At 49.4% G+C, this 17,500-nt stretch overlaps 11 protein-coding genes across 11 annotated transcripts; 1 reads left to right on the top strand and 10 right to left on the bottom strand.

Moving 5' to 3' along the window:
- Positions 1-370: 370 nt before the first annotated feature.
- Pmar_PMAR005329 (conserved hypothetical protein) lies at positions 371-1,989 on the bottom strand (the record flags this gene model as incomplete). Its single annotated transcript, XM_002786576.1, has 8 exons — positions 371-514; positions 750-915; positions 958-1,026; positions 1,072-1,205; positions 1,249-1,418; positions 1,467-1,606; positions 1,725-1,887; positions 1,932-1,989. 8 exons carry the CDS (start codon positions 1,987-1,989, stop codon positions 371-373), a joined length of 1,044 nt encoding a protein of 347 aa, XP_002786622.1.
- Positions 1,990-2,927: 938 nt separating this feature from the next.
- Pmar_PMAR005328 (conserved hypothetical protein) lies at positions 2,928-4,570 on the bottom strand. The gene is made up of 6 exons (XM_002786575.1): positions 4,397-4,570; positions 4,178-4,348; positions 3,927-4,066; positions 3,771-3,881; positions 3,672-3,720; positions 2,928-3,625 (listed from the first exon to the last, which is right to left on the bottom strand). The coding sequence occupies exons 1-6, from the start codon at positions 4,535-4,537 to the stop codon at positions 3,527-3,529; spliced, it is 711 nt and encodes a 236-aa protein (XP_002786621.1). The 5' UTR covers positions 4,538-4,570; the 3' UTR covers positions 2,928-3,526.
- A 1,155-nt stretch (positions 4,571-5,725) lies between these two features.
- Positions 5,726-6,232, bottom strand: Pmar_PMAR005327 (RING-H2 finger protein ATL2E, putative; the record flags this gene model as incomplete). Its single annotated transcript, XM_002786574.1, has 4 exons — positions 5,726-5,851; positions 5,900-5,948; positions 5,995-6,102; positions 6,147-6,232. The coding sequence occupies 4 exons, from the start codon at positions 6,230-6,232 to the stop codon at positions 5,726-5,728; spliced, it is 369 nt and encodes a 122-aa protein (XP_002786620.1).
- Positions 6,233-6,345: 113 nt separating this feature from the next.
- Positions 6,346-6,525, bottom strand: Pmar_PMAR005326 (hypothetical protein; the record flags this gene model as incomplete). The annotated part of the gene is made up of 1 exon (XM_002786573.1): positions 6,346-6,525. A coding segment is annotated over one exon (180 nt), but the record flags the coding sequence as incomplete, so codon positions are not given.
- A 297-nt stretch (positions 6,526-6,822) lies between these two features.
- Positions 6,823-7,965, top strand: Pmar_PMAR005325 (DNA-directed RNA polymerases II 24 kDa polypeptide, putative; the record flags this gene model as incomplete). The annotated part of the gene is made up of 7 exons (XM_002786572.1): positions 6,823-6,923; positions 7,106-7,193; positions 7,240-7,325; positions 7,374-7,458; positions 7,508-7,618; positions 7,669-7,748; positions 7,793-7,965. 7 exons carry the CDS (start codon positions 6,823-6,825, stop codon positions 7,881-7,883), a joined length of 642 nt encoding a protein of 213 aa, XP_002786618.1. The 3' UTR covers positions 7,884-7,965.
- A 3,097-nt stretch (positions 7,966-11,062) lies between these two features.
- On the bottom strand, positions 11,063-12,384 carry Pmar_PMAR005324 (L-threonine 3-dehydrogenase, putative; the record flags this gene model as incomplete). Its single annotated transcript, XM_002786571.1, has 5 exons — positions 11,063-11,307; positions 11,373-11,553; positions 11,602-11,912; positions 11,972-12,184; positions 12,249-12,384. The coding sequence occupies 5 exons, from the start codon at positions 12,382-12,384 to the stop codon at positions 11,063-11,065; spliced, it is 1,086 nt and encodes a 361-aa protein (XP_002786617.1).
- Positions 12,385-12,498: 114 nt separating this feature from the next.
- On the bottom strand, positions 12,499-12,708 carry Pmar_PMAR005323 (hypothetical protein; the record flags this gene model as incomplete). Its single annotated transcript, XM_002786570.1, has 1 exon — positions 12,499-12,708. A coding segment is annotated over one exon (210 nt), but the record flags the coding sequence as incomplete, so codon positions are not given.
- Positions 12,709-13,456: 748 nt separating this feature from the next.
- Pmar_PMAR005322 (hypothetical protein) lies at positions 13,457-14,349 on the bottom strand (the record flags this gene model as incomplete). The annotated part of the gene is made up of 5 exons (XM_002786569.1): positions 13,457-13,599; positions 13,642-13,840; positions 13,885-13,993; positions 14,042-14,132; positions 14,181-14,349. The coding sequence occupies 5 exons, from the start codon at positions 14,347-14,349 to the stop codon at positions 13,457-13,459; spliced, it is 711 nt and encodes a 236-aa protein (XP_002786615.1).
- A 149-nt stretch (positions 14,350-14,498) lies between these two features.
- Positions 14,499-15,121, bottom strand: Pmar_PMAR005321 (hypothetical protein; the record flags this gene model as incomplete). The annotated part of the gene is made up of 5 exons (XM_002786568.1): positions 14,499-14,543; positions 14,588-14,685; positions 14,738-14,842; positions 14,885-14,992; positions 15,037-15,121. 5 exons carry the CDS (start codon positions 15,119-15,121, stop codon positions 14,499-14,501), a joined length of 441 nt encoding a protein of 146 aa, XP_002786614.1.
- Positions 15,122-15,229: 108 nt separating this feature from the next.
- On the bottom strand, positions 15,230-15,488 carry Pmar_PMAR005320 (hypothetical protein; the record flags this gene model as incomplete). The annotated part of the gene is made up of 2 exons (XM_002786567.1): positions 15,230-15,340; positions 15,393-15,488. 2 exons carry the CDS (start codon positions 15,486-15,488, stop codon positions 15,230-15,232), a joined length of 207 nt encoding a protein of 68 aa, XP_002786613.1.
- A 222-nt stretch (positions 15,489-15,710) lies between these two features.
- Positions 15,711-15,984, bottom strand: Pmar_PMAR005319 (hypothetical protein; the record flags this gene model as incomplete). The annotated part of the gene is made up of 2 exons (XM_002786566.1): positions 15,711-15,866; positions 15,919-15,984. Coding segments are annotated over 2 exons (222 nt in total), but the record flags the coding sequence as incomplete, so codon positions are not given.
- Positions 15,985-17,500: the final 1,516 nt, after the last annotated feature.

Genomic DNA, 17,500 nt, shown 5'->3' with positions numbered 1-17,500 from the left:
TCGGTGGTATTTCATAGGTTTGCTCTGCTCAGCTTGAGCATCTATTTCATGTTCAGCAACAGGTATAGCTAGTTGCTATAGCAACTTGGAAACCGACCACCCAACCACAGCTATAGCAATATCAGTAGCAAGTGACCGATCCTTCCGCCCAGGATTATCCTAGGGAGAAGTTCTCCCTGGAGCTATCTAGCAAACCAAAAATTTGTAGGAGCGCATTCAGAAGGTTCACCCCGGAGAGCTGGTCAGCGGTTGGCCAAGCGGTGCGCTGCAGTCTCTCCTATTTAATCGCTCTCCTACACTCAGACTCGACGAATATCTCGCAAGTAATTCTATCGTTGAACGCTGAATCAATACGTGGCACGTTGAAACATTATTGCATGCGCCAAATAACATCAAGCCAAGTCGACTTCATCAACTTGATAGCATTGGCTTGGGAGACTCGGTGATATGTGTTCTCCGGCTGCTGAGCGATGTTCCTTGCCCCCACAGAGATAGATACGCATATTCGGGCAATCTGAAGAGAGCAGACAAATAAACTCTCAATGTCCGAGTCGAGTCTCGATTATCGAGAAGGCAGTTTGCAGTTCCGCAAGGGAGAGATTTTTCCAACAACCCCACTCTGTCGCACAGGTCCCTGTAGTATTCAAAGTGACATGTGTGGAAGAGTGAGCGTGTAGTTACAGTGCACTCGAATGACACGCTGCGATCGAAAGGAGCGGACATCGCTTGTCGTGAGCAAGCCTACCCACCGCGAGAGGGATCAAAGCCTTCTTTTCATCATCTGTCAAATGTAATTCCGACTTGAAACCAGACATCACCGCTTGAGCAAGCTCAGCCGGTTGCCATTGGTCTACCAAGACCAGCCAAAGGTAGGCCAGACATATAGCAATGTCTGCCACACGGTAAGTGAGACACCTGAGCACACCATACTTCAGGGAACTCCTGAGACTGACCTACAGGTCACCGAAGTCCAAAATTCCGACTGATCTTCTTTCTCCCTCGAGTTCGCTTATGATGATGTTGTATCTGGACAAGGCACACCTCGATGACGACGTTCTCAACACCTGTTACTCATTGGCATCATTTTGGCAGACTTGGCAAGGGAGTTCCAATCCACGGAGAGCCCCGCTTGCTGCCTCTGTCTGCGATATGACTATTTTCCGTAGTTCTTCATCGGCAATGAGATGCGCATTCGCGGCGACAACCTGAGGAGATTCGCTCGTTCTTGAAATGATGAGGAAGTCGGACTTTAGAGTAGTTTCTGATATCCCATGTGAAATCAGGGAGATCAAGCTCGCGCGGAATCTCTAGAAACTCCCGGTCCAAGCACGTGCCAATGACCCCCACTGCCCGTCCGATAGACTTCAACAGATCAACAGCCACTTTGTTAGAGCGACAGTAGTCAGCGAGAGGCTGGCCTGATAGCTACACATCAATGAACTCGGAGGAGTAAGGACGATACCTACCCGGGAGGAATTCAACCACGGCAACGAAGCGACCATCGATCTCGACGCAGTAGTCGCCCTTGCCCGGCAAAGGAGGAATTATGGTCTGGACGAGACCAGCGTGGTCCTTCGAGACTGCCGATAAGCCTCGCAAACGCAACCTGTTGATGGATCCGATCCGCGTGAGGAGAGCGAGCGGATCTCGTAGAACCGGAATCAGACCGCAGCTCCGCGCTGATGCCGGCTGCTGATACTCGAGGAAGGAAAGGACTCCCTTACCTCAACGTGATGGCATCAATGTCAGCCTCGAATATTTTAACAACGACTTGTATTTCATCGCCAGAAGTATGTGGTGTCACCATCGACAGGAAATTCTCATCTCGTTCTGACGGCAGCACGCTTAGGAGACGTACTTCTCGTAGGCCAAAAAGAGTAGCGAAATCTGAGCCGACTGTTCAACCAGACAAAGATGGAGGATCTACGTACCTTTGGTGATGAGCCCGAAACGGTCATGGTCTTTTTGCTGCGGTGCTTGGCCGACCATTGACGATGGAACAAAATCCAATACTCAAAGGCAAGAAATGGCTCAACTCGCCCATTCAAGTGAAATGTCGCTGCGGCCAGTAAGAGCGTATTAATAATCATTCTACTCTCTAACATGATCGCGATTAAACTCGATTCATCCCAATATGTTGTTCTGATATGAAATGTACACATGGCGTATGCAATACTATATATCGATCTGTTATTTATCAAATTATACAACTAATTATGTAACAGATTTTGAAATTTATATGGTGAAGTGACTGATTATATCCAATAGTAATGTGTACACCGGCCTCCTCGAACAGCGAGGATTACTGGCGAGAACATGTGTACACTTCTTAGTCTCATTCTCACAATTCCCAGCCCGATAGTTGTCCAGGTCGGAAATCCCCCGCTCCATGTGGAGTAGTATAATACTCCATGTGAAAACGTGAAGTGAACTGAAAACACTTCGCGAATTTTATTAGGCAAATCACCCGATTTCACGTAGAACACATCACGTATTCTACGCGTTGTCCACTGCTCTCATATGTTTTCCGCCAAATGAACTGTGGAGCTATGTTTTTCACTAGTTTTTTCATTTCTCGGGTAAAACTCCAGTATGTACTGTTACGAAATACGCTGGATTCATGTAGCTCATCTGCCGAGCTAGGTAACGCATGCTGCTACTTCAAAATAGACAGCACACAGTGTAAGGAGCCTCCACTCTCCGCTGCGCTCTTCGTATATTCCGCCAACGCCCATGGCCTGATCGAGACATAGGACAATAGCTTAGAAGTAGATCTAAGTGCAGCTCACACATATCCTCATCTCGTCGCGTTGCTAGTATGGTTGGGACCCCAACACATAGCGCACAATACGGTGTCACGCGCACACTGATGAACGCAATATGAAGGGATGATTGAAAAAAGGCGTTATGCACCACTACTGAGATGGAGTTACTATCATAGGTTATACACTTACGAACCCATAATGACAACATACTATCAACAATCGATGCATACATGTGAATCATCTCCACTGTTGCACGATAAGACTATGCCGATGAAGCGGTGCTTGTACACGGCTTTCTCTCCCCTACGGAAGCTATTAACTCGAGAAACAGTTAAGATGAGATGCTACTAGTGCACAAAAAAGACGACAACATTGGTTGACCGCAAATAGAACAGTCGTACAATCAAATACGGCACCACTGCGATGACAACGAACTGAATGCTGCACATGATGACGCCTGGCACCATCATCACTGACCAAAATAATACATACTATCGGGAACACCGATAGGTGGACAGAGAAACCAAGGGTAGGATATAGTAGAGTACTTATGACAGTCCTTCGAAGTAGTGCTAGCAGTAGGAACGGGCTTATAAAATTAATCGCAAGCTAAGAGCAGCACTAGTCATAGAAGGAAAAGAACAGTAAAAAGCGGGTCATAGCTATAATCAGGCGTGCGAGGTCAGCATCAAAATTCGCCTGGATACGCAGTAGGGCAGGGATGCAAAATTGTGGTGCTTGATATCATCATCAAGGCATCATCACACGTTATTCAACCGGGATAACCCTACAATAGGGCCATCTTCTGACTGGAGACTATCCAGAGGGGGAGGAGGAAGGGGATTCGACTCGTCCTCCAACTGAGAGAGACATCATACCCGAACAGAGAGCGAGATGATTACTTACATTATAGCGACAGAGCGGGCACTGGGCGTTGCCGGACCTCAGGAACCACCTAAAATGATCGAGAGTCGTGACCGCGCGCCACAAAATTATGGATGCTACTTGAAAAGGCAATCCTCATGGAACACATGACCACATTCGAGCTCACACACGAGGTCATCAGACTTATATTCGCCGAGACAAACTGCGCACTCCGTTGCTCTTCCAGCACCCCTAGACACATGAAATCACCCCCAGTACGACTAACCTCGTGCTTACATTTTTCCTGACGGGTACAACTCCTCAGCGTCATCATCGTTCTCCAAGTGGAACATAGAGGAGGCCATCCCTCTACCGGTGATGACCGAGTCAGCTTCGGCTGAGGTTTCATACAAGGAGCCCTCGTCGAAGGAAGAGACCTGTGAACCGCCACGATGTCCTCAACCACATCGATCACAATATCATCACTATAAGAACAACCGTCCAAGAGTCAACAACAATCCTCATTGTAACGCCACTCGCCAGCATACCATAGTGCTCATCCGACTTCGTTGCAAGAGCTTATAGTCCTTGTACTCCGCACGAAGAGTCTTCTCCTCCACCAACGACTTCAGTCGCCTCTTCCGCCTCGTCGTTGGGTCCTGGCATTCTTCATCATACGATTCACCACGCTCAGATGAGCCACAGAAATACACTCGGAGCTGAACATCAACAACAACTATCGATGTACTGCGCGTTGAGCGGCCTACCAGAAAGACAGATCCCATGACAGCAATGGCGGCTATAGCCGCGATGATCATATAAAGTGTCTTGTGTGTCTCTGACTGTGAGTCCTCGGTCACAGATGCTATTGCTACCATTGTTGGGGTAGTAGTAGTGATGATGATCATATTGATGATAGGCGTTCTTACAAAAGGGAGACTAACACAACATCCCTCCCGTATACACCAATCCATAGAGTACGACGCACAGCACAACTTAACCATCCTAGTTATTTAGAAAAGGCTAAAGGTGTGAACCACCATCAGGTCGCGAGTCCCTGTGTAGCAATCACATAACGAACATGCAGTCTTGTTGTTTTACTCTAAAAAAATGGAAGAATAGCAGGGATGTTGAACACCACCATAGAGGTACTGTACTGAGTACATAGGAATTCACTCTACTGCTATAATGCGATACATTTCGGCAAACACAGCTGCGGGCCGTATAGTAGCACATATAGTAGCACTCATAGTAGCACTTCACGACATCCTCATTGCCATCCAAGCACTTCGTGTTCCGAGAAGCAAGCCAAGGAGCAATAGTGATAGTAGTTTTACTACTTCGGATGAGTCCCTGCATCGCCTGCGGTGTAACGTCCGATACTCCTCACATTTGCATTTCCGTTGTAGTAACGACAACACCTGTCTGCATGTCGCCCTGTTGGACTCTTTATCAGCATATCCATCCCATTCCCCTGTGTACCCCCCTACATAAGAGCCAGCGTCAAATGAAGTCCCCGAGGGGTTTCCTTGACGTACCCAAACTCCAATCGCTAGAGCGACAACACCCAGCTATGAGCAGATACTTATGACCCCTGCTTCCTATAATGATGAACAAGGCCGCTGTCGTCTGGGACTCTCTGGAATGAACATCATCGACACTACTCATCACAAAACATCGCCATTTTTGTCTCGGTCGAGCAGCAATACTGTCTAGCCTGCTACTATGAGACGCTAGAGAAAACATGATCAACGCAGTGCACACACGATGAACAATACAAGAAAGCGTCCAATAAATATCCAAGAAGATATTCATCCTTCCCTACTCTCATGTAAAACCGATCACTTCTATTCGTCAGATGGCGTGCTCCACCCTCCCTGGGCGAACTAATAACTCCAAGCCATCATCGAATGACAATGAAACGTAAAGCGGCCGTTTAGGCGCGAGGGTACTCATAGAAGAACGACCCCGTTCGCAGGAACGGCACCATCTTTCAAAAACTAAGCTGATCCCATCTAGAGATGACAACATGTTACAGCATACGGTAAGGAGTAACGATTAATAAGGGTGAAATCGAGCTGATACAAAAGCTTCTATTAAATCGCAATCACGGGTTGCATTCTATGAGTCAACCCATCGCTGCCTTCGAGGTCGGAGACAGATTGCTCAGGCACGTTAGAGGATTGCTCGACGTCCTCTACATCGTCCTTCTCAGATTTAACCTGACCAACACCAATACCACACCACGGTGAACTCAGGCTTCCACCAACCTCCATCCTGCATACAGGACAACGAGGTTTGCGAGAACTGACGAACCACCTGAGGGCAAGAAGTCGTACACACTACCACTGGGAAATGTTATTACCCGTGAACGCATTCTTCGTGAAAAATGTGACCACATTTAAGTTCGCAAACCATTTCATCATTCTCGAATTCTCCCAGGCATATAGCACAGTCGCAAGTCCAGTCCGATCTGACCATACCCCCATCGGAGACGACCCATGCCTTCTATCCTACTCGTTATCCTCTCCTGCGCCCTCCGTGGAAGGTGGCTCATCAGAGCTCACCACATCAGCACCCAGATTGAACGATACTGACTTCATGGAAAATGATGGAATTTTTTGAGCTCCAACACTAGCCTCCTCATCGGCCTTCGCTGCGTCCTCAGCAGTTTCCTATAATGATATCGAAATGAGGCTTCGATGAAAGTGTCTACCTCCGTTGAGTTCAGCAAGCCGCGTTTCTTGGAGACCCACAGCCGATACGACAGCCTCGTGGCCTGCTCGTCGATGAGATCTTGTAAGCGCTCAGCTCTTTCCGCAGGGCTTTCGCGCCTTCGAGGCTCCGATTCAACTGTAGACCCACTTCCAGGTGAGCACCTATCCAGTACGCGGACCTGACCCATCATCAATACTCCACCCTGTAGACTTTCCCAGGTGTGGGTATTACTATAAAGACAAGTGCCAGAGTGGCTATTGCCATCGCCACACTGGTGACGATCAAAAGTGTATCTCTGCTACTATTGGTAGTAGAAGACGGTGTAGGAGTAGTAACGAACGGTGTAGTAGTAGAAGCCATCAGGTAACACAACCTAACACAACTGTTTCGATAAGACACTACCCAAAGCCAGCCTTGGAATCACTCTTCGTCATACCGCGCGCGCCCAAGCAATCCATTGATATTCCCTTCAAAAATGTCGTCAGGGCCTATTGACGACACGACCATCCGTCTGTGGCGCGTACGGAAGACTATTTTCGAGCTGCTACAGGATAGAGGATATGTGGTGGCTCAGAAGTAATAGCTGGTGGGAAAATGTGGGAAAATTGGCGCTGCGATGGAGGAGTTTCGGATAGTTCAAGTCCACACACTGGGCGACAGATCGAGTCCAATCTGAATTACATTTTATTTCATACCACTCCTTCGTCACATCTTGAGTACTACTGCCTACAGCCTGGCGTATCATCTAGTATCCATAGGTACTTGAACGAGACCAAGGAGTCCTTTGCTCAACAGTGGAATGAAATTCAAGAGAGGAAGGGTGGCCGGCACGACCTCATCATACTGGTACTTACATCCCCTCCCACAGCGCCTTCCGACTCTGCATCTACAGGTCTCTAAACAAGACGACCCCAGCGATCAACTCATCGTATTCTTCCCTGATGAAAACAAACGTGTTGGTGTGAAACCGATCAGAACGTAAGGATATTCCCATCCGAACTTCCGTCCACTTTCCTCTCCGCACAGACTCGCCCTGAAGATGGAGGAACAGAGGCTCTCTCGAGCCATCCTAGTGGTCCAGCAGCCTCTCACTGCATTTGCCAAGACCGCTGTAATGATACCCTATAGAGAGGGAAGTCCCTCGAGATTTCACGCCTCAGATCCAGGAGGCCAGTCCACAGATGGAAATAGAGGTGTTCAACGAGTCCGAATTGGTTGTGAACATCACCCATCACGAGCTAGTACCGGAGCACAAGCCCCTTACGCCCGAGGTGACTCTACCGTGTCACCACGGACCTAAAAGATTCGTGTCAATCCTCAGGAGAAGCGTCTGTTGCTCGAGAGGTATAAGGTGAAGGAAAATCAGCTGCCTAGAATACAGAGTTCCGACCCAGTGGCGAGGTACTGTCGATGGTAATCTCACAGTTGGATAGTTCTCCTGCCAGGTACTACGGCTTGAAGAAAGGCCAGGTTATGAAGATCATCCGTCCCTCGGAGACCGCTGGTCGCTACGTCACCTATAGGCTCTGCGTATAGTCCCTTCAGCTCTAGCGTAACGTCAAGAAGGAAGAGGAGGGTACGAGGGAGATTTAATACCACTCCAACTGTCTCTCTTTACTGTACTACTCTCTTGTGTTTTATAGTCGCCTGGTGGCAATCGGCCCCGTGTTCGTGGTGACGCGACTCTGAATTGATGAGCAGTGGGCCCCCCACCCCTCTCTTTCGTCGCCATGCTCTGTCTCTACTTTCTTATACTCTCCTATCAGCGACGATTCTCAGTCTCGAATCGCCATAGGCACCTTTGGGGTGAAGGACTCAACTTCGTAGCAGTGTTATGAGGAAACGATGAGTGTTGTGGTTAGAGGAATAACGGACTTGAACTCAACAGAGGAGGATGACCACGAGAAGAAGGGTAACCGAATGAGACGAATCGTAACGCGGCGAGGATGTGCATGATAACGATTGAACATCCTCGACGAACGAAATGATGACGAACATGAGTGAGCTTTGAAGCTGTTTAACAGTTTCAAAGCTTTTAAACAGCTTTTCACAGGATGTCCTATCAGCAAAATTGATTCCCGCGCTTCGTCGAAATGGAACTTACTCCAGACGTGCCGGCGAAATTGATTGTACTAACGACACGTGTCGTCGAAATTGATTTTTCTATCGAGCGCGCCGGGGAATTTGATATTACTAAGGCATATCTTGGCTCGAATGATCGTTCGACCTGCGAAATTGATCTTACTAAACGCGAAATAGGCCTTTAAAAGGGGTAGAAGTGATGACTTAGCAGATCCGGCAAGGTCGTGATGACGGTTGGCAACGCGAGTTCCAAGCTGGACCAGGGCAGTAAACCGAATTTGGTCAACGGGTGACCCCCTCATGTGAAAGGTTCTCTCTGTGTACCAGCGTCATGACTTTCAAGTTATGTGTGTCTGCGCTAGCAACCTGGAGGCGACCTTCCTGGGCCAAGTCGTGGGCCGCGTGGTCGTAACTACTAAGTTATCAGAGTGTCCTAATTGACTTGCAAAGTCTTGCGAAGTCTGTTGCAATTGACTTGCAACTACCACGTGAAGGATACTCAAGTATAGTGGCGTAGCGTACAAGGATGAAAATATGAATGCTTCTAAGCTGAAGATATCCCCAAGAGTCTCAAACTCAAGCTCCTCTACCTTTCTTCCTATCGAGATTATCTCAATGGTGTCGATTATTTGTTAAGGTATTTCCTTCTGAGGATAGGGAGATAGCGTGCGGGCGATGGCACGGGATATTACGGCGATGAAGCAGCTCGGCTGGAAATCTATCCAGTTGGTAGTCCAGATCGCAATGAACACTTCTTGGGTCCTCACAAGTCGCACCATATGATAGAACCGCACGACATCCGTAGCGGTATTTTCATCAAGTCTCCAACCTTATTGGTGCCATACACCACATAGACAGATCGTGTGAACACAAGTCGTGCAAAGTGTCACAACGTGGCTATAGCAGGCGGATCAGCGGTTAATGATTTCATAGATTTTTCCCATTATCTTCATCGATTCTAACAAAGTTAAGCCCTTGTTTATCGATAAACATGATATCACGTCTCAATATCATCGCCACATTTTATCTCATCATTTTCACTGCAGTCTACGCAACTGCTGTGCCGACCTGTGACGACTACTGTGAGAGCGTCAAACCTGGTTCTTACTGTAAATACTGGCAGGACCCTTCAGTCTGCTTCGGCACTACCCTGCCCTGCAGCTGCGAAGGCGTCCCTACTACACCGATGCCTACTGAATCGAGTGCCGTCTGGACATCCACTCAGAATCCTCCGACTACTGGTAGGCAGTGTGATGCCTTCTGTGCCCTACAGCAGCCAGGCAGCTTCTGTATGACTTACAAGTTACCGAATGTCTGTCACGGTACGGATATTCCTTGCAGTTGCTGAAACTCATCTACTTCAGCAGACTCATCATGAGCCAGAGCGTCTCTACTGAGCTCGTCATCTGTCTGAACGCTTTCTACTGCTGTGTTTCCTTCGTATGCGGAAATGTCTTCATTTCCCCTCGTTTGCATCTTGTGATAAATCCTGTTCAGTTTTGTTGTGTTCCACGGAATCAGTATATGGTTTGTGAATGCGAATGCGCGATACGTTTTTCGAAGATTGATTCAGGTAGAGGTTCTTTCGAGAAGTGATTATTGAGAAAGTAACTGTCGTATTATCGGCACTAGTACTTGGCACTAGTTAGGCATTAGTACTATCGGCAGTCGTATTATCGATGGTCGTATTATCCAAATTTGGAGCACCAACTTAGCCCTTATCAGAAATGCTATTGTAATGAAGATCGGGAAGAATAAGAAGTTGCTTAACTCTGACACTGCTCAAGGGTTCGCACATAAATCGATTTATCTTCTCCCTCAGTCACTAAGTCCTCTCCCCTCAGGGCTAACCATCCAAGGGGAAAGGCTATCAGCTCGACCTTATGGACTCACGAATGATCCTAGCAACCTTGCAAGTTTTAGGGATTTCATCTGCCGACACTGCCGGGAGGAACCACTGGCGGACACTCCCATGTAACTCATCGGACACTGACGAGGCTACGCCTCATAAAAGGTATATTCGGAGGCCGCACAGGCCCACTCCCTCATTTTATTCTGATCATCAACTGCTCATTGAACACAAGATAAATTAACGTGCTGATAGAAACTGAACAAATACCAGTTGAGAAAATACACGCCTCAAAGACACACGAGAATCACTCTTGTGGAGCAACGAGTTGAACCCTGCCAGCGACACCGCCTTTCGTGTGATGTACTGCTGCCAAGGTATATGCCTTGACCGCTTCTGAGAGGGGGAGAACCGCGCCGATATGTCGTGACAGAGACAGGGGAGGTGGGGAGGCGAGAGACGACACAACAGAGCTTCCACATGCCTCGCACGGTGAGGGGACAGGGGATGGGTCAGCTACGCAGTCGGCACTAGAAGACTTCTTAGCCTCCTCGATAAAGCGGAGAGCAGCACCTGAGACAACAGCATGGATACGAGAGGGAGCAGACGATGCCTCTACCCATAGGGCCACAGCGGGAGCCGACTAATTTCATTTCGTCCACGACACAGCGCGTCATAAGGGAGCCCACTGAGAGGCTTTGGTCAAGACTGGGAGTCTCCTCCGCCGACGCCGTAGTCTTCATAACAATCGTGCCTGCATGGAGAGATCATAGAAGGAGGCAGGCTAATGAGGAGCTCTCCACCCACCCATTTTGCGGCAGAGGTTCATGGCACCGCTCAAGGCAGCAGCGTAGCTACTGCTACCGGTGGATTCAATAACAACATCAAAAAGTCTAGAATCGTCACCCTCGGCACCAGCAGTAGCGCACTGGAGGCTGTATCTCGAGACTAGCTTCATCTCCATCACACTAGCCCCATCAGCAGACTTCATCAGGGCTCTGTAGCATGATCGATCGATGGAAGCCGGACCTATGATGAAGTAACTTGGATGGGACGATCACGACGATGGAAGAGAATTGTGATCTCCCGTCTACCTTCAACCAGGCCTAAGACATCGCGCATCCTTTGAACGTCGCTGCCAATAACACACAGTTCCTTCAACGGCTGTGCACTCCTCTCCTCTGCCTCATCGTTCGTCACTCGCTGGGCCAACGGCAGACGCATGAGGACCTCAGCTATCATGAGACCAAGTCGACCACCTCCTATGATGCATACCTATGGGGAAATAGTCCACCTTCACTGAGAAGCCTCGTGACTTCCTACCCTATCCCCAGCCTTGACAATGCCTTGTTCAACTATGCGCAGGGCCGCTGCTAGGGGCTCAGTACAGCAAGCCTCGAGGTCGGTCAAAGACTCAGGCACGATGAAAAGGTTGCCAGAGGGGACCAGGAGGTACTCAGCATGGCAGCCGGACCATTTATGGATGCCGATGCAGTGGCGATGGGGACAGTGATTGCGACGCCTTATTAGCAGGTCCTCGCGGCCTTCCGCAGCTGCCTGATGACATAGAGGGCATCTTCCACAGGGTATGTTGATACCAGCCACCACTCTCTTCTCTGTTCTGGTGTCGATGCCTAACACAAGGAAAAAAGCCGTCACCAGGGATCGAACTCGGGTGCTCGATTCCTTCTACCCACGAACTCATGTCCTAGCACCAGAGGGCTCTTGCCATCGACGGCCACAGCATCATCCACATAGCCTTTCAACATGTGGATGTCGGTGCCGCAGATGCCACCTCGGAGGACTTTGACCAGTCTAAGGTCCCCGCCGGCAGCACCACTCTCCCCGCAATTAACAAGTGACTCGTAGGCTTCCTCTCCAATAGCCTGGCGGACTTCTGCGGCATCTGTAACGAACAATTCCACAATGACCCTTCGAAAGAGCATACCACACCTTTCCCAACTCCTCACCTGGTATAGGCAGATCCTGGCTAAGCTCCAACGCTGGGAAGAGATCTCCACTGCCACTATGCTTAGCTGAAGACTCCCTCCGATCACAGTGAATGACGGCGCCCAGCATAGTGCTCTTATCAGGGATCACAGGCATATTCGGGAAAATATAGGAAACTACTCAAGTGGAATTCACACAAGTGGGCTGTCCCTAGCTAACACAAGCAAGGGTGATCAGAAACAGTATAAGCTGTGCCATGCAGCGATCGCCCTACCAGAACCGTAGCTTGCTCCACACCCCAGACGGTTTAGAGGCCGTTGGGACCTCGATTGGGGGCCCGAGAGGGTCGTAGATGCTCGTCCTCGGATACACCTCCTCATCACCATTATCAACACCATCATCATCTGCCCTCGGCCCTAATGCAGTAGCAGCTTCCGCCTCCTTCCGCTCGGCTCGCCGTTTACGAGCTTCTAGAATGGCCTGATAGGAAGTGAAGATAGCGTCTATATGTCTACAGTGTGAACCAACCCGTCATGCAAAGAACAATTTCCGATGCAATTCTCGGCAGTTCGAAAGTCAACTTTGAGTGATATCAACATGATAACAGTATGAATCGATTAAGTCTTGGAAGCGTTCCGTAGTGTATTGTTGTACTACTTTCAAATTGAAATACGGCATGTCGGAAATTTACAACTGTTCGGTTCGCGGCGTATACCCCTATTGACAGTGGCCTGCTCTCTAACATGAGCGTCAATGACCAGTCTCATACGCTCGCAGAGCTAGCCTAGTCCGCATCGGTGAGCAGTGAGGTTTATACAGTCGCTACCAGCGTCCGAATACACGTCCGCTTTCCTCAGCTGACCTCAACAGTTTCTCACTAACTATGCAAGTTGGCATTCAAATTCTGGTCGAAGTGTACAGAAAACAAGGAAAATTTCACCAAATTTCCTCAGAATTCATACTCACATGTAGTTGACCATATACATATTTTCCTACACTGGTGGCTACAGTCCCCCCTACTTTGTCGTGGTCTTCTAGCCTCCTCATTATGGGATAGCAAGTGTACAGCATGCTACCCCCTCCAACTATAGTTGCTATTATAATATCAGTCGCATTGATCTTATAACGCATCTCTCCAAAAGCACTACCTTCACTGACCATCCCCTCACACACTAACACAAGGCTAGTGACCGCAGAGACACTGGTAAAGCTGAGCGTAGCTACTCCCTCAGTCCTCAGCAAGATGCCTCAGCCGAGCCTTTACACGGTCCACCAGCTCGCTGCTCTCCCCCGCCTCCACCACCACACATGCGTGGAAATCGACTACGGCGCAACACGCTTGGTACAGAGAGTAGCCCGTGCTGCTCAGCTCTGAGAGAAACTAATGTCAGTAGTAACAGTATCAACCCCTACCTGCAAACACTACGAGGATCCGCTGAAAGCCGCTGAAATTTTCCGGGTACTCTAGCCGTGCCATTGCCTCTACCAGATCTCGCCGTAGGGAGAGCTCCTCTCGATATGCATCTTCTAATTTCGTGGCGAAGTGAAGTGCAGCACAAGCCTCTCCATCATACTCAGCGCATAAAGTGTGAAGGTCTTCCAGAGTAAGTGCCTGCAGCTGAGGCCTAGACTGTTGTCAACACTGGGAGCTCTCACCAAGTCATGTAGTGCCTTATTCAGCTCCCCTCTAGCAGTCTCGATCAGCTCCTCAGTGTTGCCAAGGGCCACAGACCTCACACGAAATGATGTACAGGGAGAAAACGTCCTATAAGAATAGCATCCCGGATGCCATCCTCGGCACCAATAGAGTTACTTCCTCGTGGCCATGCCCCTTATAGCCGAGCGCTGCCGCCTCAGCTCAGCCATCTTCCTGACTTGTTTCAGACAGCCACCACTACACGTACCTACGCACCCTCACGTACTGCTAGTAGTGGATGCAACCGCCCTCCTACGCTCCCATCTATCCACGATCGTCACCAGGCTCACATGAAAGCGCTTTCGACTAGCTCTAGCCCTCACCTCAGCTGGAGTGAGGACCTTCGGGGCTGCTCCTGCTGGCGAAACCGCCTTGGCAGCCTTGGTAGGGGTATTGGGCAGGGAGTAGGCCCAAGCATGGTCCATTGTAGCAACTACATTCACGTCGTGTCAGTCGACAATATCGAATATTCCCTCCTCCCATGCAAAGACTACAACCATAAGAAAAGCACTGCAGCCTCTAACACACTAGGGAAGCAAACGGCATGCAGTGAGATGTCGAACGGTTTTCGCTGCTACATCACACAACACTGCGTGGCATTGCTCTCCATCCTCTGTACCTATCCCACTGAACTACCCCACGGCCACCTCCCTCTACACCCACGCTCCCTCGAGCCACTGATAGATCGTCCTCGAGCATGTCAGCATTAGCCTTAGCCCTGCTTAAAGTCTGTCGCTGCCTTGCCAGCTCACTCGTTATCCCTAAACACGTCCCTCCTCCTCCTCTTCCCCACACAAGCCCCCTCCCCCTCACCTAAAGCCGTCCTCTCCGTATCTACCGTATTGAGTATAGCCTGATTCAGCGCAGACGAGGAGGCCTCCCCCAACGCCACCAGACGCTGTGTCGATTCCACCCCTCCTACAAAACTCCTCTTTCCCCCCTATTACCAAACCCCACTACCCTTTGCTTGCCGTACCAAGGCCCTGAGCTCCCCTACAACGGCCATCCGCCTTGACCGCTCAGCCTGTGGACCCGACCGAGCCAGCTGCTCCAATCTCGCGACCATCCCTACTCATATACCCACTACCCACAGACCTCCCCGAACCCCTTACGCTCCACTTCTTCTAGCGACGTTGCCTCAGCCACTTGCCGTCTACACTCACTCGCATAAGAATCGAAAATCGAAGATGATGCCATCAGCCTGGGTACTGCTTTGCCCCCTCCCCCTAGTGACCCAACAGAAGAGCTCAGTAATGAGTGCAAACGTCAAGCATTAAGGAACGTGGTAAACACGTAAGCGGTGTCTCATCGTTTTCTATAGCGGGACTTTCCCTTTGGTCCCTTCTGCTTCTTAATAGACCTATCGACACCGCCAGCCTTCGGTTTGGCAGCAAAGGTGGGAGCGCCTCTCGAAACCTGAAGAGGCCTTCCCCGCACAGGTTCGAACCCCACGAGCGGCTGCTTCCACCTTCTCGCTGGTCTTCTTCTTTTTACTAGGGGCCATATCAGTTCGGTCCTCATCACCCTCGAAGCCAACAGTGTCGCTTCCATGGCAGGTTGCCATGCAGCTCCGCAAACTTGACCTTTCCCACTAGACCCAGCAGGACAGCCATACGATGAGCGGTCTTCTGTGCACAGAAAATCAGACAACGCTTCCTGAAAAGCGACATCTTCATCTGGTTCGCTCCGCTAGAGATCCGGAATAAACTAACGGTAGCCGATACTACGTAGAATGCTTCGTGCACGCAGCCAGGAGTGTGGCCTCTCGCTGTCGCTCAGAAGTGACTCGAATCTGAGGAGGGGACAGTGATGCGGCAGCCTCCCTTACCGCTCGCCCGAAGAATCTTACGAATTCCTGTGTCAACGTGGGGGCTACCCGGTTGGCCTTGGTGGTCGCAATAGTGAGAGGTTTGGATAAGACCACCTTGGCAAGTTTCAACACCTACAGCAATGCGCAACGAAAGTTAACTTTCAGCCGCGAGAAACAGCAACACCTCCTGATTCATAGTGGCGCTGAACATCATCGTTTGGCGTGACCGGCTGCAGTGCTTCTGGATGATCTACCACAACAAATCATTGGAGTTTCACCTGTTTTACGCGTAAAACTGTTTTACGCGTAAAACTGTTTTACGCGAAGTGTTTTACGCGAGAAACGCGATATGTTGTATTGAGATAACACTTCGCGTCAAAACGCACGCGTGAAACGCAATATCACGAAAAACTCTAACGCGATAACGCGTCATAACGTGTTTACCGCGTTACGCGAAGTGTTAAACGCGTAAAACACAACACAACGCATGGATCACTTTCCATCACGACTCGTTATGGAAAGTGATCCACGCGATTCACGAGACTTAACTGAGCGTAACGTAGAACGTTTTTAATACGAGCGTGAAGAGTATAGTAGAGCGAGCGTTCTGCTTTTTGAAACGCTTCGATATTCTGGACACGAGAGCCAGAGGCCATGTGCACAGAGCTGGAAATAAGCCCCACAGGATGGTTTGCGCTTGTGGAATTTTAATTAACTTGCCTCTCATGCGTTATGTCAACGCGTTATGAATGACGGTATGTTTAACGCCAAGATCTTAGATATCTTAGGTCTTAGAAGATCTTAGGTCTCTAAATCTTCAGCATTCATCTCGATATCACCATCATTGTCGAACTCTACGGAGTGATGGTGACACCGATTGGCCTATCACCCCTGTACTACCTCCGCTCAATGATCCTGTCTCCGACCCTACGCCATCGTTATTTTCGATTTCAGAGTCGCTGTACCCCCTGAACTCGTCCATAGCGAATAAAAACAGCTGCAAAGGGTACATCATCAAGAACGCCCCAGGCATTAGAAGAGGTATGCATAAGGCGATCGAGAGTTGACTTCAACCTCACCAGGCTCACCCATCGCTGTGTTGTGTGATTTGGGTCAACATTTTTCCACGGGTTCTCACTAATCCTCCCAGGAGTTCAAACGTATCCGCCATTCATAGAAGTCACGTCCTAGCTCTCACGAAAGCCGTCAAGTCAACAACATCATCTCCCCGATCTACTCTGTAACGTTGAGGGAAGTACGAGAATCTTCAAGTGGGCAAGTAGTTTTTCATCTCGCTCGTGTCCAAGGAAGAACGACAAAATCCAAGGTGGTTTGTCGCTCGCTCTCAGCAGTTCGGGTTTCTGGCTGCCTTAGGTAACAGCTTTCACGCGTATAACAGTTCGGGTTTCTGGTTGCCTTAGGTAACAGCTTTCACCCGTATAACAGTTCGAGTTTCTGGCTGCCTTAGGTAACAGCTTTCACGCGTATAACAGTTCGGGTTTCTGGCTGCCTTAGGTAACAGCTTTCACGCGTATAACAGTTCGGGTTTCTGGCTGCCTTAGGTAACAGCTTTCACCCGTATAACAGTTCGGGTTTCTGGCTGCCTTAGGTAACAGCTTTCACCCGTATAACAGTTCGGGTTTCTGGTTGCCTTAGGTAACAGCTTTCACCCGTATAACAGTTCGGGTTTCTGGCTGCCTTAGGTAACAGCTTTCACGCGTATAACAGTTCGGGTTTCTGGCTGCCTTAGGTAACAGCTTTCACCC

The sequence above is a fragment of the Perkinsus marinus genome (genome assembly GCF_000006405.1).
Source record: "Perkinsus marinus ATCC 50983 genomic scaffold scf_1104296931384, whole genome shotgun sequence".
In the NCBI taxonomy this organism is placed as follows: Eukaryota; Perkinsozoa; order Perkinsida; family Perkinsidae; genus Perkinsus; species Perkinsus marinus.
The sequence above is the reverse complement of the archived record's forward strand: the minus strand, read 5'-3'. Positions and strand labels throughout refer to the sequence as shown.